General features: G+C 39.7%; 1 protein-coding gene across 3 annotated transcripts in view; it reads right to left on the bottom strand.

Moving 5' to 3' along the window:
* Positions 1–19,895, bottom strand: part of cadps2 (Ca++-dependent secretion activator 2) — a 112,839-nt gene that overhangs the window by 34,766 nt on the left and 58,178 nt on the right. For all 3 annotated transcript variants that reach the window (XM_060887565.1, XM_060887563.1, XM_060887564.1), the window contains exons 7-12: positions 16,276–16,387; positions 15,017–15,156; positions 11,936–12,002; positions 11,652–11,760; positions 8,803–9,012; positions 5,522–5,649 (exon numbers count right to left, since the gene is read on the bottom strand). In XM_060887565.1, coding sequence (XP_060743548.1) covers positions 5,522–5,649; positions 8,803–9,012; positions 11,652–11,760; positions 11,936–12,002; positions 15,017–15,156; positions 16,276–16,387 — 766 coding nt within the window. The remainder of the gene's footprint in view (positions 1–5,521; positions 5,650–8,802; positions 9,013–11,651; positions 11,761–11,935; positions 12,003–15,016; positions 15,157–16,275; positions 16,388–19,895) is intronic.

Genomic DNA, 19,895 nt, shown 5'->3' with positions numbered 1-19,895 from the left:
CGCATAATAACTAAATTAGGCATGAATCTTACAAAGTTAATTAACATGCCTTCTCCGTAGGAACATTAACAAATTAGCACTTTGAGGGGGCCGCTCGCCTACGACAGTGCCGAAGCCTGGGAGTCGTGAGGACGTAGCTGTGGTGCGGAAGCGTGCGGGAGACCAGCAGGCTCGACGCGGCCCCCTTTTTGACCTCGCAGTCTGCAAACGAGGATGGAGTGATCATTACGGTTAAAGATGGAGAGATGAGGATCGCAGTTCAGAGGCCACACAGACCTGACACATACTGAGTGGATTTTGACGCGCCTTTCTATCCCTTATATCTGCTTTTACCTTTCAACACTTGCTTTCTCAGCATGCAGCTTTCTCTTCATCTAAAAGAAGCTTTAGTTTATTTTGGTCCATTCGCCTACTAAAAAAACCAAAAAAGATTATTACAAGAAGTGCTGGGATCCTTTACCTTACATATATGTGCTACTGCCTATTTACTAATGGGTGACTTTATATCTGTTTACATCTATGTAATGACATCAATAAAGAAATGTGTCATCCTTTTACTTAACTCTCTCTCCCTTTCTCTATTGATCTCTTTCTCCCCACTTTGTCACTATGTCTGTCTCTCAGCCTGTCTCTTCCCTAGATCTATTAATATCGCACCACTAAGAGATGCAGCATAATGGCCCAGTGCCGAGCAGAGTGCCACAAGATGTTCCACCGTGACAAACAGATGGCCTGCTCGTGTCTTGGCTCCGACCGCTCAATTACCACTAGCGATTGACTGAGACGGCACTCGCGTCGTCCTAACGAGCACGCACAGTCTGGCTCCTACTGCTGCTCATAGTCTGAAAGAGCAGAAAAATCTCCTCACACACAGAAAGAAAAATGCGATTCACATTCAACGCTATCTGTGAGCGGAGAGTCGGACCGCCTTTACCGTGCACTAAAGCAGCTTCAATTTGGAAGTAACAAAATGTGAAATTCTAGAAAGAAGTTTACATATAAAATATCATTATAGTTCATGTTAAATGTGTGCATGTTCACTGCGCCTGTAAATTCACATCACTGGTTTTTCTTCTCATCTTTGACATCGATCTCTACACTACCGATGCCATAATCTGAGTAGTATGTTTAGCAGGCAGCTGAGACATAGAGAACACAAAAAATATGGGAGAAATTTCAAAAGGAAAAGGAAAAGCTGGTGATCCAAACCTTACTTCACTGCACCATGAGGCATTAGCGTATAAGATCGCTCTGAAACTAGACCAGACACTGTACAGCCAGGACAATAGTAACACAACCAAGGAGATTTAAAGGACAGAAAACCCTCAAAACTAGTAGCACGCTTTATTGTGCTGGCTGCAGTGCTAATGCAGTTCATTTTCCCTTTCATTAATTTGCTGTATTATTTTCTCCTAATGATTCTGCCTAATTAGTGGAAAACAAACATGCTTGTTATACCCCACATACTCACACAGGAAAGGCTGTGTTATTCTTACAATGCAAACTAGTTGGAGTTTGGGGTTTTGCTCTAGCTCAAAATCATCCAAAAGCATCATTTCTGAAGGACCTGACAAATTTCAGCAGCTTCTATTGTATCATCTACTTTTGTCAGAGTTTTGTCTAACGATCAGCTAGATTTTAAACACTTCATGGACTTAAATGGTCTCAGTCTTACCTCACTTTAATGCTAACCACAGCAAAAAAGACTAAAAAGGAAGTTATTGTTACACAAATTTCATTTTAGCAGGAAAAAGGCAGAATATTTGGGAACGTAAAAAAAAAAAAAGATTTTGTGTAACGTTTCACAAATTATAGTGTGCCACACATTTAAACCTTCTTCTAAATTGTGTAGTTGAAAAGCCTTGAACAGTCACAATAATCATCAGCGTTAAGCATGTCGTAGATTCAAGGCCTCCAGCTGACAAGATATCAGCCTGAGGTAAAGAGTTCATTAATAAAGGTATAATTTCTCAACAGATGCATGTTTGTGAGGTGATGTGAGTGTGAGTGTGTGTGTGTGTATGTGTGTGTTTTATATTGAGCGATGATTAGGGGTGGAGAGTGAAGTGGATACGTGCAATTACATTAGGACTGAACATGACTGGACCCTACTGCTTCTCATTTGCTGTTATAATCACATCTGGTATCATACCTTCATCATAGGCGTGATAAGGCAGCGGCCAGGCTTTTTGTGTTCACACACAACTTGACAATTTTAAAGTCTGTCAACTCTTTTTCATAATGACTGCAACTGTTTTTTTGTTCTTTATTGGGCTGGGTGCGACTATATTTAGTAAAGTTGACAGCACTGAAGTACCTGTCAGAGCTTGCCATCTGCTTATGTAAGCTCCTCTTTTACACCAACTACAGACTCTACAGCTGAGGTCAAATGTCTACCTTAACTGAAGATATTCAATCTCAGTTTTTCACAACTGCACACATTTTATGTTACCATAGATTTCTGTTGGCAAGTCACTTATATCATCTACCTAAGATCTAAGAATCATTTTAAAACAATCGATTAGAGACCGGTATTTATTTCAGCTTTAATTAAACGTTTCAAAATTCCAATGGGTGAAAATTTTACAAACACTGAGTTGACTGTCTCTTTAATAAATGAATCTTTATTCTATAAGGAATCTGGAAGATTCCAGAAAATGAGGAAATGAATTAGAAGCCTAATTAGGAGTTAATGGAAGCGCACCTAAGGCTGTAAAAGGGCCTGCTGTTAGAGACAGTGCCTATTTGCCCTTGATATCATGAGATTAACCAAGCAGCTCAGTCTTAAAAGAATAAAATCTTTGGACCTCAACAAGCCTGCTTCCTCCTTGGGAGCAATTTCAAAACAAAAGACAGTAGCATAAACTAAAACCATATCTATACACATAATTGTATGCAAACATAAGATTCTTGGGACCACAGAGACAGGAAGGAAGCACAAATGATATTGCAATAATTTAAAGAACACCATCCTAACTGTGAAACATGGAGGTGGCAGCATCGTGTTGTGTACTATTGCCGAGGCTAGCACAAAGCCTTGACCTATAGAAAATATAATTCTGAACAACTTTAGTTCAGGTTTATGTAAAAATTTTGGCCTCAACTTTAAGGCAATTTATTTCTGAGTTAATTCTCACTCATCCTCTTTATGTTTAGGATTATGTATGTTTTTTCTAGTCAGCAAAATTTCTTGCAACACAAGTATATGAACATGTCCTAGGTTCCTAGGTAAGATGATCAATTGGCATCTGTACTTATGCCATGCCCTGGTCGAGGATAGCCAGCATATGGTAACTACCAGTGGCTGATAGTTAAGCAGTAAACTGTGTCTCTTATATAAACCAAACGAGTTGCCAATTTGCCCTGCGATGGGTTGGCACTCCGTCCAGGGTGTATCCTGCCTTGATGCCCGATGACGCCTGAGATAGGCACAGGCTCCCCGTGACCCGAGGTAGTTCGGATAAGTGGTAGAAGATGAATGAATGAATGAGTTGCCAATTTCAATAACGGATACTAATCTGGCAGAACTTATATATATATGTCAACATGTCTTGACCATGACAATTATGCCTTCTTGAGCTAGTTTGTTTATAAACACAGAGTACAACAACAAATGATCTGCCAATGCTAAGAGCCCTAATTTTGTAATAAAAGACTAGTCCTGTGTTTTGAATGCTGCGATTGTTTCATCCTTTCATAAATAAGTAAATAAGCGGAGCAGATATGTTGGCACAGGACGAGGTCTTGCTGCAGCACAGCTCCAGGGTCTGGTTTGATCCCGGGTGGAGTTTCTGTGCATGTTCTCCCCGTGTGGCTTTCCTCTGGCTTCTCCAGTTTCCTCCCACCTACCAAACACAGGCCAGTAGGTGAACTGTAATGCAGCTATAAAATGGGAATAAACAAGTGAATGATATTTAATTTAAAGCCAAGAAATACTTTTCTTTAGCAGGAAGCACTCTGTAACACTGTAAAAACAAAACGAGAGATTCATAGGCCACGTCCCTTAAATGTGAGCGTCACTGTTGTGCACATAAGTAAGTGGCCGTTTCTAGTAGTCTTATGCAATGATTTGATATTTAGAACACTGAGACTTCAGTGCTCGCTGTACTCGAAGGTCAACCATTGAGTTGAGTGGTTGTTTATACAGAAGCTTACTTATGCTCATTATACTGTACCTTATTAGCTTCTGACATTTTAGTACAGTACATATCGTCCCTAGTGTGTGATTGCGTGAGTGAATGAGTGTGTGTGTGTGTGTGCCCTGCGATGGGTTGGCTCTCCGTCCAGGGTGTATCCTGCCTTGATGCCCGTTGACGCCTGAGATCAGGCACAGGCTCCCCGTGACCCGAGGTAGTTCGGATAAGCGGTAGAAGATAGATGAATGAATGAATGAATGAATGAACACACACACAAGCACTTGCAAATACACACACAGACACACAGATGCATTCACATGCACACAAACATGAGCACATACTTACAGTGACACACACACACAGACATGCACAAACACACAGATGTCCTTCTCCCAGGAAGCTTGTGAACAACACCACATTCGTGTGGCTTTTGTGGCTCTGTGATATTAACTGGCCATTTTGCCGTCCACTGAAGTTCGAACAAAAGCCTTTGGAACATTCAGAAACATCTGAGAAAAGACTTGTATAAATGCAGATATAATAAGAACAAAAACAGAAGCTGGTCACATACATTTGTAGAATAACAGAAATACAATTTGCTAAATGTGTCAGATTTCTCACCGAAATCCGGATATTTCAACATAAAACCCAAACATTCTTCCCTTCCTAAATTACATTTCCACCACCTCATGAGCAGTGTTTACTGACAAGTAAACGGGACTATTTGCAGGACTCTATCATTCCCGTCTAGCTTCTCATACATATAAGCATTGGAAGTCACAGCACGGTTCTTTTCTTCACCCTGCCGAGGAGCGCGGAGCAGCACGATGGGTTTCCTTTTTGTGGTGTATTGATTGGAACCGTTTATACTCCTCTTGAGCGTGAGCTCTCACTTAGCCTGGAGGGCCACATCCCTCCCCTGTGGACATTTAAACCCCCACCCCAACCCACACACACAAACACACACACACACCTCCAAATAGAGCCTCTCATTCACATACAAACTCTCTGAACAACTGCATTGCCCACTGTTTGAGCTCTAGAACACTGCTGTTTGATGCCTTTGGCACCAGTCATGTGAAAATGAAAATCAAGCAATCTACAGTAATATCAGATCCTATATGAGACATCATTTCAGCATGTACTACTGCCGATTTAGTCTTTGACTCGCCCCCATTCTCTTCCTTGTCCTTTGCATATCGGTGGATTTACTATATGAAAAGACCTGGATCTCTACATTATGCTCCAAAGAAAAATAAACTCACTTTAAATTCAATATAATTCAAAGCTTGAAATCCTCCTAGCAGGGTTTTGTGTACACAGCTCCCACTCTTCACTCACATCCAAACAACACAAACACAAACAAACAGATATGTTGAGCTCACCAGGCAGGAGAAAGAGTCGTTCATGCGGTGGAGGAGTGTGTGTTTCTGCAGCATTTGGAAGAGGCTGGCGTGATCGAAGCTGCAGGGAACAGCAGAGATGAGCTCCTCGACTCCTGCCCTCTCCAAACCTGAGCCACAAAAATACACTCATTTCAGCCTGCATAAAAACCAACAACTTGACAAACCTCAGACCGACAAACGTGATTTGTACGAGCAAATAAAATGTAGCTACTGATATAAAAAAAAACAAAGGTAACAAAATACATCATTTCAAAACATATATGTAATTAATTTCCAATGAGTAACAGGCTTGTCATGCTTTCTCCAGCTCTAGTACAGTATGTGTAGCGGTGCAACTGATTTCTGTGTATTTTACAACTGGTCTATATGGGCAGGAGCAAAAAACAGAGCTCACACTTTAGAATGCTCTGTAAAGAACACAAATCTGTCTTTGGTTGCATTGGCATCACTGTCTCCCTTTATTTGCATGTCACTTCTTTTGGCCAAAGCTACTCTGTGAGAGCCAGTTTTCCTGCTTCAGCAGTAAACATTTGACACATACAGTACAGCCCTCCTCAGACATGTGGGGCCCATCATCTGACAGCAGTCCCCTACTTGAGCACAATGTGATTTTCTACAACGCAGCTGATAAAAACGATGCACACGCTAACAAGGAATCCTTCGGCTGAGTGAACTATGACCGCAATTCATTTTCAAAGGCAGAAACACGCAATGAATTTCCACCACTTTTTTGATTATTCTTCTCTCGTGAGCTTAACTGTGGCACCAGGAAAAGAACAAGACGGCCTGAACCGCACGGTCGTGGCAGCTTAAAACCGCACGGACCTCAGATACAGTTGGCCTGAATCTCAACCTTGAATGAGGCATTACACCTTTGTGTAGGTTTGATAAATATGTTCGTTTGCATGAGAGAGCGTGTGAGTGATTACCATCTGTCTCTACACATGCCAATTTGCACTCACTTTTCATAAATAAAGAACAAGCAGATGACAAGCGCTTTACAGCGAAGAAAGAAAATGACACACATGGGCGATGTGAAGGGTTTGGGGTCAGGGCAGAGTATGTGTGTATGTGTGTGTAAGGCTGTGGGAGTTTTTTTTTTTTTTTTAAAAAAAAAAAAAAGGAGGAGGGAGCACTAAAAGTGTGCCCAAGTTCATTTCCACTCCTTTCACTGCATTTGTCACATGCATCCTGAAAACCGGCTAATGGGAGACCCATCAAAAGCCTAACACTTGCTGCCGGCAGTCTAAGAGTGTGCATATGCGGAGTGAGGTCTTCACTCCACAACACCCACAAAAGACCAAGGCTTTTGAGACACATCTTCAGACGCCTGCATGGCCAGCGGCACCTTTGTGAGCCGGGCATTAGTGATCGCTTTTATTAACGCTGCCATTTTTGGCATGCCGATGACTTTGTGGATGCTTGTATGGACAGAGAAAAGCGCTGTGTATGTGCCCAGAAGCGCTGTGGGCATCTGTTAGTCCCCCCCTGACCAAAACAACACTAGACAACAAGTGCAATTCTCCAATTGACTCGCAAACACTTCTGTCCTGGCCCAGAAAAAGGGTCCGCCTCTCCATTGTCCCACTCGCTTTAATTCCGATATAGGTCATATTACTTTCATTATTATCGGCGCATCAACTGCTTCGTGTCATTTGGTGGAAAACGGGGACAGAAACGATTGTTGGGCAGGGGGCAGAAAGAAAACAAGGAAGAGATTAAAGAACGGAGACAAAAGGAGATATAGATTCAATGCAGTAATAGAGAATAGGGAAGCTTCGTATTGATCTGAGAGGCGCGAGCCTGACAGATTCAGTTCGACTGAAGAATCATATTGATCTGTGTCAACCTTAACTTACAGCTATTATCTGTAGACAAGGAGAGGAGGAGGAGGACGGGGGCCGTCGTCTCTAATCAGAGCTGAAGAGCGGAGGCATGATGCCCAGTACAGCAAAGAGAAACCGGCTCCCGTTTCTGTCTTCATGGCGGCGGTCACATTCATGTGACGTGAGCCACCAAGGTGGACATGAGCTTCATGACAGATATTAACACAGAGTAGAACTGAAATCACAGGTACGGCCCCGCACGTCACTTCAGCCAGAGCAGCTCGACTTTGACAGACAGATGTGGACAGACAGGACGGCTGCGCTCTACTGGGATAATATGGCCTATATGGACACGTACACATACGCACATCGTGAAATGTAATCCTAAACTCTGTGGCTCATCTGTGCCATGAGATGAGAGGTCCACACTGGTCACCTAGGAGACTAAAGCAAATGGACACCACTGACAGTGATGAACGGTCTCAGACACAACAATAATACAGGTAATATTTCAGAGAAAAAGAAAAAAGTAAGTCTCAGGAAAGGAACTTCAAGAAGTGTCGGCATGATCGTTCATCATATTTCAACATTTACTGTATAGAGGCCTATTTATATGCATGCTATATAAGTGTGCGTAAGGTGTAGGCTTCTCAAAGAGAAAAAAATCTGCTAATATGCAACAAGCCTACAACATCTGATCTAAGAATATCAAAACATCGGCCATCTTTTAAAACTGACTTTATCCTTGTATGTAAATTCCATCAGGGAACCGCACTGCACTGGCCTTCGATGTTCAAACCATGTTCAAATTCATGTGACTGAAAATTAAAACAGGAAAAAAAAAAAAAAACTCTTTGGCTTGCATAAAGTGATACAAACGATTGCAGAAGGAAAAAAAAATTGTATGAGGTCCAGCATGATGTGCGAAACAAGAAGGAGGAGGGCCTTGAAGATTTGAGAATCTTTGAAAGTGGAGCGCTCGTCCTCACATGCCTAAAAAGTCACTGTAAGTCACAAAGTGTTTTATTTTATTCTGACAACTGTCCAAAATTTCAGTCAGCATTGGATACAGTTGACGTCTCTGCTTGTTTTGGTGACAAAACTAAGAGGAAGTTCAAATAAAGTGCAAGCAAAATGTTGACCAACACTTAACTATGAAAAGGACTGTTCTGGTCTTTATCAGAAAAGCTATAAAAAAAAATAATAATAAAAGTTTTTTAGTAGAAAACTATAGCAGTTTATGGAAGTTGTATTAAGTGATTGGCAGAATTGACCTAAACTCACAAATTCTGAAAAATCCTCAAATCATTAGTTGAACGTAAAAAGGGCTTTTAGGATATAGACGAGCTACATTAGTGTGAATAAGGAATCAGAGAGTAAATGTGAACTCATTAGGAGATAAATGTCACACGTGTTAAAGAGGTTATAACCTACTGAGTAATGAAGCAGGGGCATCTTTCTGGATATTCCCCCCTCTGCAGTTGTGCTGCTGGTTCTGAGCAGGAGGTACTGGTTTGTAGGACTGGCCTGTGGCACGGTACATCGCCTGAACCCACAGCGACCGATCCTGTTCATCATTCGTGGCGAAAACCACCAAATCCCCTTCTCTGACTGCGCTAAAAAAGGCTTGGCCTCCCTGAAGACCTAGAAAACATATTTACTCATTAGGGCTGAAGGAATCCTGGTCAGCATCTTCAAAAATCTGAAAAAACTCTACAAGGTTTATATTTACTTTGTGCTACTCAAGGAAAAATGAATAATGCATTTAAAAGATAAATACAGACGTACAGCCTTGCTAAGTTAATCAGTTTATAAGTCTTTCTTCCAAAACGAAGGACAAACATTGCCTAAGGAAGCATTTCAAATTTTGGACAAGGTAAACTTCATCCATGTTTTTGGCTGTTGAGGGTGTGGACGTTTTTAAAGGATTCTTTTCCTTTCCAAAAGGTTCTGATTATTCAGATGAGAATGGAACTAAACTGTCTTTCATACTGTTTTTCTTTTTAACCACTTAGTCTACATGATGTCTACAAAATACTTGAACTTATAACGTCGTGTCAGTAATATTTGTCGGAGGTGGATAAATCCGACTGTGAAACATACAGGAACAGAGTCATTTACATTGCACTTAATGTTCAAACTGAATTTTCGCAATGCATGACACAAAGGGAATTGCACATACTGTCAAATTCAACACACCGTGTTTTAAAATAAGACATTTTACAATATGCAATGGAATTTCACAGCAACCCAAATTTGCATTGTCTACATAGTTTGCACAGTTTAAGACAATTGCACAATTACCCACCGAGTGCTGAGTGTCCAACAAGTTCCACACTGTATAGTTATTAAAGTAAGCTGAGTGATTAAAGTGGTGACAATGTACAGAAAGCAGCACAATAAGTGTACACGCTATAAGGCGTGAAACTAGACACGATTGAAGTGAAGCGACTATCTGCATTTATTCAAGTTTTTCTTCAACCCTTTAGCAATTATAGCCATTTATTATCTCGTCCCTTCATTTTCACGTGCTGAAATGTGTTTAGACACTTGACTGATAAGCAGTTTCATGGTTAAGTCTGGCCTGTTCCAGGAAATAAAAGGTCTGGAGTTGATTCTAGGTGTTGAATTTGTGTTTGTGAAGGAGGACAACATTAAGCTGACAAGGCTAAACAGACCTATAGAGACAGCAGAAACTTTAGGAATGGACAAATCAATTTGGTATGTTCTTAAAAAGAAGGAATGCACTGGTGAGCTCAGCAGCATCGAAAAGGCCTACACCTTCAATCAGAGTTGTTTGTCCAGCACATGCCACAAATACGCCATCACAATGAGATTTAGGGTATTTGGAGGCCAGTTGACCACCTCGAACTCTTTGACTGTTCCTCAAATCTTTCCTGAACAATGTTTGCAGTGTCACATGGTGCATAATTCTAATGGAAGATTCCTCTACCCTTAGGGAATACCGCGGCATGAAGGGTTGTACTTGATCCACAACAATGTTTATGTAGGTGGTACGTGTCAATGTAAAATACGTTTTTATTCAACCTTTATTTTATCAGCAAAAGCACAGTGGGATTAAAAATCACTTTTTTAAGAGAATCTTTGCCAAGCAGTGCATTCATGTGAATGTCAGGACCTAAGGTTTCCCAGCAGAACATCACCCAGAGCGTCACACACTGCCGGTTTGCCTTCTTCTCATAGCGTGTCCTGGTGCCATCTCTTCCCCAGCTGAGTGACGCACACGCACCCGACCATCCACATGATGTAAAAGAAAACATGATTCATGAATCTAGGCCACCTTCTTGTATTGCTCCATGAAAGTGCTCATTGAAAGTGTTTTCAGAAGTGGTCAGGGGGCAGCATGGAAACTCTGCCTGGTCTGTAGTTATCTGCCCTTTCTATCATAGCTAGCATTAACTGTAGCTCTTCGGTGGGATCAGACCAGAATGGCTAGCCGTTGTTTTCCACGCACATGGTTCTAACCACTGCACATCAGGCACACCGTTAAAGACCTTTTGTTTTAGAGAAGTCTAACCATCACAATTTGTCAAAGTCACTCAGATTCGTTGCCAGTTTTTCCTGCTTCACATCAACTTCAAGAACGGACTGTTCACTTGCTGCCAAGCAGATCATAAATCTCACCACTTGACGGGTGTCATTGTGTCAGGATATTCAGTTATTTATGTCAGATATCAATGGTTTTAATGTTATGCCATATACAGTATAGTACCTATGGTTTATTAAGTATTAAACAATGAGCAAAAATAGTGTTTCCTCAATTCATTCCTGCCATAACAAGAACCAGTAATGGCAATGGAGATTTCATTAATGTTACGTGTCTCACCACTGCAGAGGAGAAATCCTGCAATCTGATGATATTGTATTGTCGACAATATGACCAAGTTTCTCCTCTTTGTGTGTTGTATTATCGAGCACATTTGTCCAAAATGTTCTGTTTCTCTCCAAAAAGTGTTTATTTCGTTTAAGAGCAATAAAATAGTAGATACAGTATTTAAAATTTTTAAGATACTGGAATTTAGCCCAAAAAATCTGTAATACAGCAAGCATAAAAAAAGGACGGTGCATAGACATCGAGAACAGTCAAATTATCAAATTATCCAAACTGTAATGTTTCACAGGCGGATTTAATTAAACTTTAATTAGAACCAGACACTGTAATTAGAATGAGTACTTATTTACAGACTCATTATGCTAGAATATGGAAGCAATCAGTGTTTATACTCTGTTTAAAGTTAAAGATGAGAGAAGTACAAGCTCACCAGGCTGTGGATCAGAATAATCTACTGTATATCCATCCAGCTGCATCAGTTCATGTGGCTCGGATTTTTTCTCTCTGTAGCTGCACATGGCGAAAGTGTACTGGCTGACCTGAAATAGGCAGCAACGTTCATTGACAAAGTCGTCTTATTCAAAAAGAAATAAAGAGAACGTTTAAAAATCCATTTTAGAAAACACAAAATAGAAAACTGCACTGATGGTGTCTTTACTGATATGCTGAATAAATACATTTTAAAGACTTTTACTCGCTTCATCGTGCACTTACCTGAACAAGAACACAGTATCGTCTCTTCCATCGTTTCCACACCCTCTGCCCTAATGCATAGAGGTACCTGGAGACCAAAAAAAAAAAAAAAAAGATACGTAGTGTATATATGAACTTAAACCATACAATTTGGAATTGAGAAAAAAAAAAACTTTAACGTTTTAGTGATATAAATACAGAGATTTTAAAGGCTTTAGTGAAATGAAAGAATTTCATTGCAAGAGATGACTTGTAAAGGACACTTGAGGTTGGAGAAGGAAAGAAAGTCCAGTGAAAAAAGAATGCATCCACTTGTAAAAAATGATTTTCGGTTCAACTCTTTTATACAGTCATGGACCTATTGAGGTGTTATCAGTATGGAGCCATGATGGCTGAGAAGTCCATCTGCACCTGTACCTGTTATAGCACTTCGCTTAGTTCTGCCATTAAGTCAAACCGTTTCTTAGAAAAACGACAAAATCAGGCGTTGTAGAAAAAAACAAGTAAACAGACATGAGGTCTAATTAGAGCAAGCAGAAATGGGCTAAAGATCTGTGCTTGGTGGCTCGGCTCACACCGGTTAAATTAAAAAAACTAGTGATACAATGAAGTAACTATCGTTTTATGGATTGTTTTAAGAGATTTGTTATTAAGCTATGGCAAACTACTACAGAGTGGGTTAGGGTGGCAAAGCAATATCACACAAAAGCACATCCAAATTCTTCCATGTGGAAAAAGTGTCAAAGGGCTCAAGATGTACAGCTAATATATATACATGCCTTCAGCGCCATCAAGTGGACAAACCACATCACTACAGCTGATCAGTGTGTGAGAAATCCTGTCTGATTTATTTACTGATTTATTATTATTATTTTTTTTTTTTTACTGAACTATTTACTCAATAAAACCCTTGTTACATTATTTGAAACAAAACCAGCTCAATCGAAGCTGTAATAAAAATAATCATCATTGCACCGGTTTCTGGAAGTGTAATGTGTTAATAACTCAAATACAAGAAGGGGATAAAAATAAATGCAAAGAATAAATATAATGGTCTTTTCTGGTCTTAGGAATTTCTGTCTAGTGAGAATTCTCAAGCAGTCATGCCTCCACATTCCATTAAAAGTAAGGTATGGACATTTCTTCCAGAGATAAAGTCCTGATCTATGCGCTTTCTCCTCTTTATTGACAGATAAAATGGCATAGCTATTAGAAAGAAATGAGTGGAAAAAGAGAAAAACCTTGTGAGTGAGCCTGAGAGAGTGATGGAGGGAGAGAAACAGACAGACAGACAAACAAAAGCGAGAGAAGCCTGAAGCTGGCAAGTCTCCCGTTCTAAGCTGTGGAGGGGTCGTGCTGCCAAACTCAATAGTTCTTCAGTCTCTTCACTGCTCAACAGATGGCTGCTTTTAATAGGGGGCATTCAACCTGAAAATCCCTTTTCAATGCACCTCTTTTTTTTCCTTTATGTAAGTCCTCAGGTGTGCGTGCATGTGTGCAAGTTAGCATTTAGTGACCCAGAGTAAAGCTGTAACTGTCAATCTGCCTGCTACATATCTAAAATGATATAGTGGCAGCAAAAGGAAAAAAAAAAAAAAGTCAATCATTTATGTAGATCTCAAGCCTCGTGAAGGACCTGAAATGGCATTGGTAGCAATCGGGCTTTTTTGAGCTATTGCATAAAAGAAAATAACATCTAGCACGAGTCAAGTGCAGCTGTAGAGTTTTTGCACACACTGCCCAGCAGCAGGCAGCCTTTTCATGTGCTTTATAAATGTGTCACGAGTTCAGGGAAACAGGTGACAGATCAATGTCTGTCTATTGGTTGCTATACTTACAGCAAAAAATGTTTTTTTTTTTGTTTTTTTTTTAAGATTTATGGATGGCAATCACATACGTTTTTATATACAGCAGTATTTTTGTCCTGTCAAACAAACCAATATCAATATAAAAAAAACCATACGTTAATACCTGAAATGTTCACCTTAAGACCTACACTTACTAGAGTCGAGATATGCCATTGCAAAATATGTGTTCGTTTGTATGCTCTGCGTACAAATGTGAATATCCTCAGAAGTGAAGGTCCGAGATGGCTTTAAAACCACTTGTGGGGTCAGATATAAAAAGGTAATGACAGATTGAAGAGGCTTCTGCTAATTAGCACAGGTCTCTCAGGGAGCAGCTCTATAGTGAGAGCCGACTGGAGCGCCTCCATAATTAACAGGCTGATGGCAAAGGCCTGCCTGTCTCACCCTTTACAATAGCCCTGCAATATGATGGCCAGGGGAACTGCCTTCATCTGCTCCTATGACTATTTATTAGCAGTTTGGTAGGTCTTAGTAAGAAGAAGTGAGAGCAACATTATTGCATTATGTTTGTCACTGATTAACCAACAGAAGCAATATGAGCACTTTGACGACACTTTATTGTGGCTCAGTGATGCTGGACCTTTAGAAGGTGACTTCAGTTTCTTCTTCAGTTTTGCATTTCCATGTATTCCTTTCCATGCAGTGGGTTTTAATGAATCCTTTACAAATAAACAAAGAGCTCCTGAACAAACAGGCGTTTTAGTTTTTTTAGTCAGTATTATTTCTTTTGCCAGTGTGATTATATATCATATACATCTTATAACACGCTTCTAAAATGACAGGAGAGATACTAAAAACAAAGTATGTGACTATACTGATCACAGAGAAGTTCTGCTGCCCTCGTGTGGAAAAAAGAACCAAATCAAATAGAAGCGATATAAACTTTTTCACAAATATTGGACAAAGCAACAACTAGGCAACATGCCCCAAAAATGTTTTTTCTTTATGCCACAGTATAAGCACAGTAGAAGCACTTCTAGGAAAGCCACATGAACTGGAAAAGGTTTTCACAGTATCACAGTATTCTGAAAAGACAGACTACAATTGGGTGGTTGGATAGTCAGTTTTCAATTTTCCTTGTTGGCCAGTTTGGGGATTTAAATGATCCAAAATATCTATAACATTAAATTGTAAATAAATTGTAACATTTATTCGTCTCTAGTAAAGTCCAGCGCACAATAGCTCCAAGTAACTGATTACTTCCATCACTGTTCTCATTAAGAGGATGACATACCCACTGTGCTTCATGTTTGGAGGTTTGTCCATACGCACAGCCAGTTTAATCTTCAGGTCTGAATCCTGGCTGTTTTTGGGGATAACCATCTTATGCAGTTCTGCGCTTTTGGGCCCATTTGTTGTAGGGTTCAGTACCACCTGGTTAGAAAGAGGAAACATAAGGAAAAGAACAACCTTGACTTAAGCATGTTTAAAAGTTGATAAAAGGGCCAAAATATGGATTGTGAGGTGAATAATAAAGACAGGAGGAAAAAAAAAGAACACAGAGATTCACTAAAGAGAGGACAAAGTAGATAAAAGAGGAGCAGATGCATATTGAGGGTCTCTAATGGGAGTCTCCATCTGTTACCCTGGGAGCCTAGCTTTCTTTCATGAAGCACACACACACACACACGCACACACACACGCACACGCACGCACACACGCACGCACACACGCACGCACACACGCACGCACACACGCACGCACACACGCACACACACGCACGCACACACACACACGCGCGCACACACACGTGCGCACACACACACACAAGCATGATAAACTTGGCCAACAACTAGTAGTTTATGTGATATGGGATGAGAAGTTAACATCCACATCCAAATGTAGGAAATGAATTGCTGTTACTTTATTAGTTGATGTTATTTTTTATTTCAGCTACTTTGTTTGTTTATCTCCTGTTGTTGTGTTCATTTACATTATTAACCGATTTAAGATCTTCAGCAGGACATGACAGAGTAAAGTTAGCTCTCTTTTCTCCCCTCAGTGAAGTTGCAAAATGCTTTTGTCATAAAGAGAGTGCAGAGCGCTAATACAACGAGCTGGATGTAGTAGAAGGAGAAGTCACAAATCTTCACCATTATATCGAGTGCCCTAATTGTAATTACAAATCTGTGACATGGGACACTGAACAGTTGGTATGTATTCTCTCCATTTTATTATAAAATGAGTATCAAAGCATAGAAGCTAGGTGCAGGTTGCACAACCAAAATTGGATTTTTATGCTTCAATCATATACAAGAATATAAAGGACATGAAGCAGCACATGGGGTGCTACAGAGAACGCCGGATGGGATGCATCCTCTAAATCATAAGTGTCATACTCAATCCACAGCTCAACCGAGACTCCATACACAAAATACAGCTGGGGAAGACTTTACTACAAACTGACTCAGGTGTGTTAACTGAGGTAACCAGTTTAACTCTGCAGGACTGGATCACCCTCTTCTCTAACTGAACCTGATGGATGAGTCTTACCCTGCCCAGCTCTTTGTCCTCCAAAGCCAGGACACCTGTACTCTCAGTAAACAGTTTCACTTTGACCACTGGTAGCGGGTGGGTTGTTGTAAAGTCTCCTTGTGTGCCCCATCTGCAGACAAACACAACATCAGGTATTCATGAACAAGTGCTCATATGGTGTCGGTAAAAAAGAACCTGTACCTGAGCGCTGATTAATGATTGGTGGAGTGTCAGCAGTCATTTATTTGGACATCTGGTCAAACTATACGGAATAAAATCACTTGCCTTACTGGTACCACTCTTCTTGTCCCCTGAAAAGGTTTTGACCTTGTTTTGATATTTCTGTATTGACATTTTCTTTTTACAAAGTGAATAAAGAGTATAGAGTATTCAAAAGAAAAGTCTAGGGATGCTTCTGCTGCCAGTAAGTCATAGTTCTTCTTATATCTAATGCGTAAGCCTTAAATACCCTTAAAAATAAATGAAATAATGAAAGATTCAAGATACGTAGAAGCAAAGGTTCGTCTGACGGTTATAACGATGATTCCATATAGAAACATTAGACCAGCTGTTCCTGAGATACGGCACTAACAAGAATCTAGGATGGACCGATGGACAGACAACTCAAATCACAAACCCAGCAGCAGAGGCATTAAAACCCCGTCATGAGACTACAAACAAAATAGGGATTATTTATGCTTGCTTTTGCGTTCTCATATCTAACGGTGAGAAGGGAATGATTTCATTTTCAGTAACAGCTTGGCTCTCACAGCAGTACCTGCTTTAAAATAAAATCAGAGTTATATACTATTTCACTCATCATAAAATATTGTTTTCATGTCATTGCTCTCGCTAAAAGAAAGCGAGAAAGAGAAAGAGAGCGAGAGAGAATGAGAAAGAGAGAGAGAGAGAGAAGAAGTGCGTGTTGGTGAGTTATTGACTGTTTATTGCTGCTAAAGAACTGTTAAAAACGGTGCCATTCATTTACGCAGAAAACTGGGAAATCATGAGCAAGCTGTTGTTCTATAATAATAATAATAATAATAATAAAACACTGCAGTGTGCAGTTACAGGAAAAAACTGTAAAAGTGAGCCGCTAATAACAGGTGCTAGATCTAGCAGATGCAGAACTCAAGTCCTGTTTGCTCTCAAATTTTCATTACTAATCCCATTATATCTAGCGATCTAATCGTTATTACAAATCCGTCACACGAGACGATAAACATTTCTTATATATTTGTGCATATTTTTCCCATGCTGACATAAATATATATAAATTCATAGTATAGAAAAGAGCTGCGTATATCTTTGTATATACTGTCTAATTTATTTTCAATCATAATCTACATTAAACTGTGGTTACAAGCTTTCAGTGGGTTTTTATGCTTCAAACATCTGCAAGAGTGAAATAAAGGAAAATTGATAAAAGTGAATTAAATAAATGTTAAAAATGGTGCTGTTCATTTCCACAGAAAACTGGGTAATCATGAGCAAGCTGGTGTTCTATGAGAGCAATGAAGCACTCAGCGGTATGCTGTGCAGTTACAGGTAAAAACAACAACTCTGTCCCTGCATCTTACCGCACTGTTGGTTATTTTACTACAGCTGTAGGGTTTTGTATTCGTTTCAGAGAAAAAGATTCTAATTTATTTATTTATTTTTATTTTTAACAATTGACATTGTCTCAAAGCAGCTTTATAGAACATAAACATAATACAAAAAGTTAATATAAAGATTAATATAATACAAACATAGATAGATTTACATTTTCTATACAATAACGCAGCTGTTTTAAGAGCACTATGTGATTATATGTTTTATAGATATTTAAAGTCTCTAAAGATCTCTAATGTGGAGACTTTAAATGAACTCAACCTACAGAGCTGTCATTTTTAAACCCACTGGTTGCTAAGGCAACCGATCACCACTAATAGCACTGAATAGTTCAGACACACACACACACACACACTTCCTTTGGTCCTTTTCTATTCAATTAAGCTCCACACCTGTGTTCTGCAATACAAGACCTGAAAGACTGTGTGTATTTTTTTTTTGTAAATTAAATTTGACTTCAGTCACGTAATTAAGACTAAAGCAGACTGGAAATTATTACTAAAATGAGATGAACACTGAAGACATCTAAGTGGAACACTACAGTATACTGTCTACACATAAATACAGTTAAATTCAGATACAAGACATGCTGCTACAGTCGGTTCAGGAGCCATATGAGAAATGCAGACAGGACAGAAATGTGTGCAGTGTAAAAAAAAATATCCACCGCAAAATGGTAAATTTAAATTTTCATCATTAATTGTATGGACATTTAAAAGTGTGAAAGAGCCTCAATAATAGTGTGCACGTATTATAATTAAAATAATGCCGCACTCAGAGTTCGTGGATGTATTTGCCGTAATAAATCACAGTGAACCGTTTGCCGTCTGCATGTGATGTAAGCTCAGTGTAATTATCCAAAGGGTCAGGATTAAGCAGCTGAAAGCTCAATAATCACAGTGCAATCATATCATAAAGGCAGGACGTTGACACAGCCTCAAGTTAATTCTATTATTCAAGGAGTTTCGATTTCGAGTGCACACTGGAAGAGAGCGCCACTCGGTTCTCGTCTCAGCATGACAAAAGAGACGCAATCTCGCAGGCACACAGCAAAGCATGGGATAAATCACCACACTCAAGCCCAGCTTCTCTAGTAAAGGTTAAGAGATGCATCCAACTCTTTGTTTTTTGCATTATTGTGTTTCCCCCAAACATGAGTAATTTCTTATTCCCACACTCAGCTTGATGATAAATGAGGCTAAATGGGAAGTTAAATGAAATTGAACTGAGAAATCGATCCATCCAGGGCTCTAGATGACATGTGCAAAGGGCAGCCTGCATTTAGCCAAATATCATGAGCAGCGGCACTTGTCGCGGCTTGAGGAATTTTTCATCTTACCAGCTAATCAAATTTTCCGGCTTCAAGAACCAGAAGCAGGTTCTTATGCAGTGGCAGAAGGAACAACTATAAACTTGGGGTTAAGCACATAACAGATGAAATGAGGGTTTCTCAGACATGGTTGAGGCTAAAAGCTTTTCACGTCTCTTTTCATCCCTACAGAAAAGTGGCTTTTCGTCACAGTGCAGTCCACGGCACTCAATACACATTCATATACTCAGTCTCTTTTAGTAAAAAGAATTTAATGCAGAATTTCAGACACCTCATGGCCATGGTTTTTATCACATTATAAATATGTCTGATTTCTGTTAACTCTGAAGGTAAAGCAAAGATGTGGAAAGCATATTTATAGGAGTTCCCAACAATTATATAATAGTATATTAAATATAAGGGTGGACATTGTGATATGAGTTTAAAAGTCTCTCTGAGGCCCTCTAGTGGCTGGCTGCAGTACAATTGTAACCCCACCCATTCTCATGTTAGTGCGTTTTATAGGAATCAATCACCGATAAAGAAAAGGGCATGGTTGATGAAGTGACTGATATTTAAGCCATGACAGTCAAGCTCATGAATATGCATAACACTGACAAAAATGAAGGAAACACACATACTGGCTCTTAATAAAATATTCAAGTTGAAAATCTTTACTTATATACATTGTCTAATGCACTGAAAACAAAATGGC

Source organism: Tachysurus vachellii, chromosome 14 (genome assembly GCF_030014155.1).
Source record: "Tachysurus vachellii isolate PV-2020 chromosome 14, HZAU_Pvac_v1, whole genome shotgun sequence".
Lineage (NCBI taxonomy): Eukaryota > Metazoa > Chordata > Actinopteri > Siluriformes > Bagridae > Tachysurus > Tachysurus vachellii.
The sequence above is the reverse complement of the archived record's forward strand: the minus strand, read 5'-3'. Positions and strand labels throughout refer to the sequence as shown.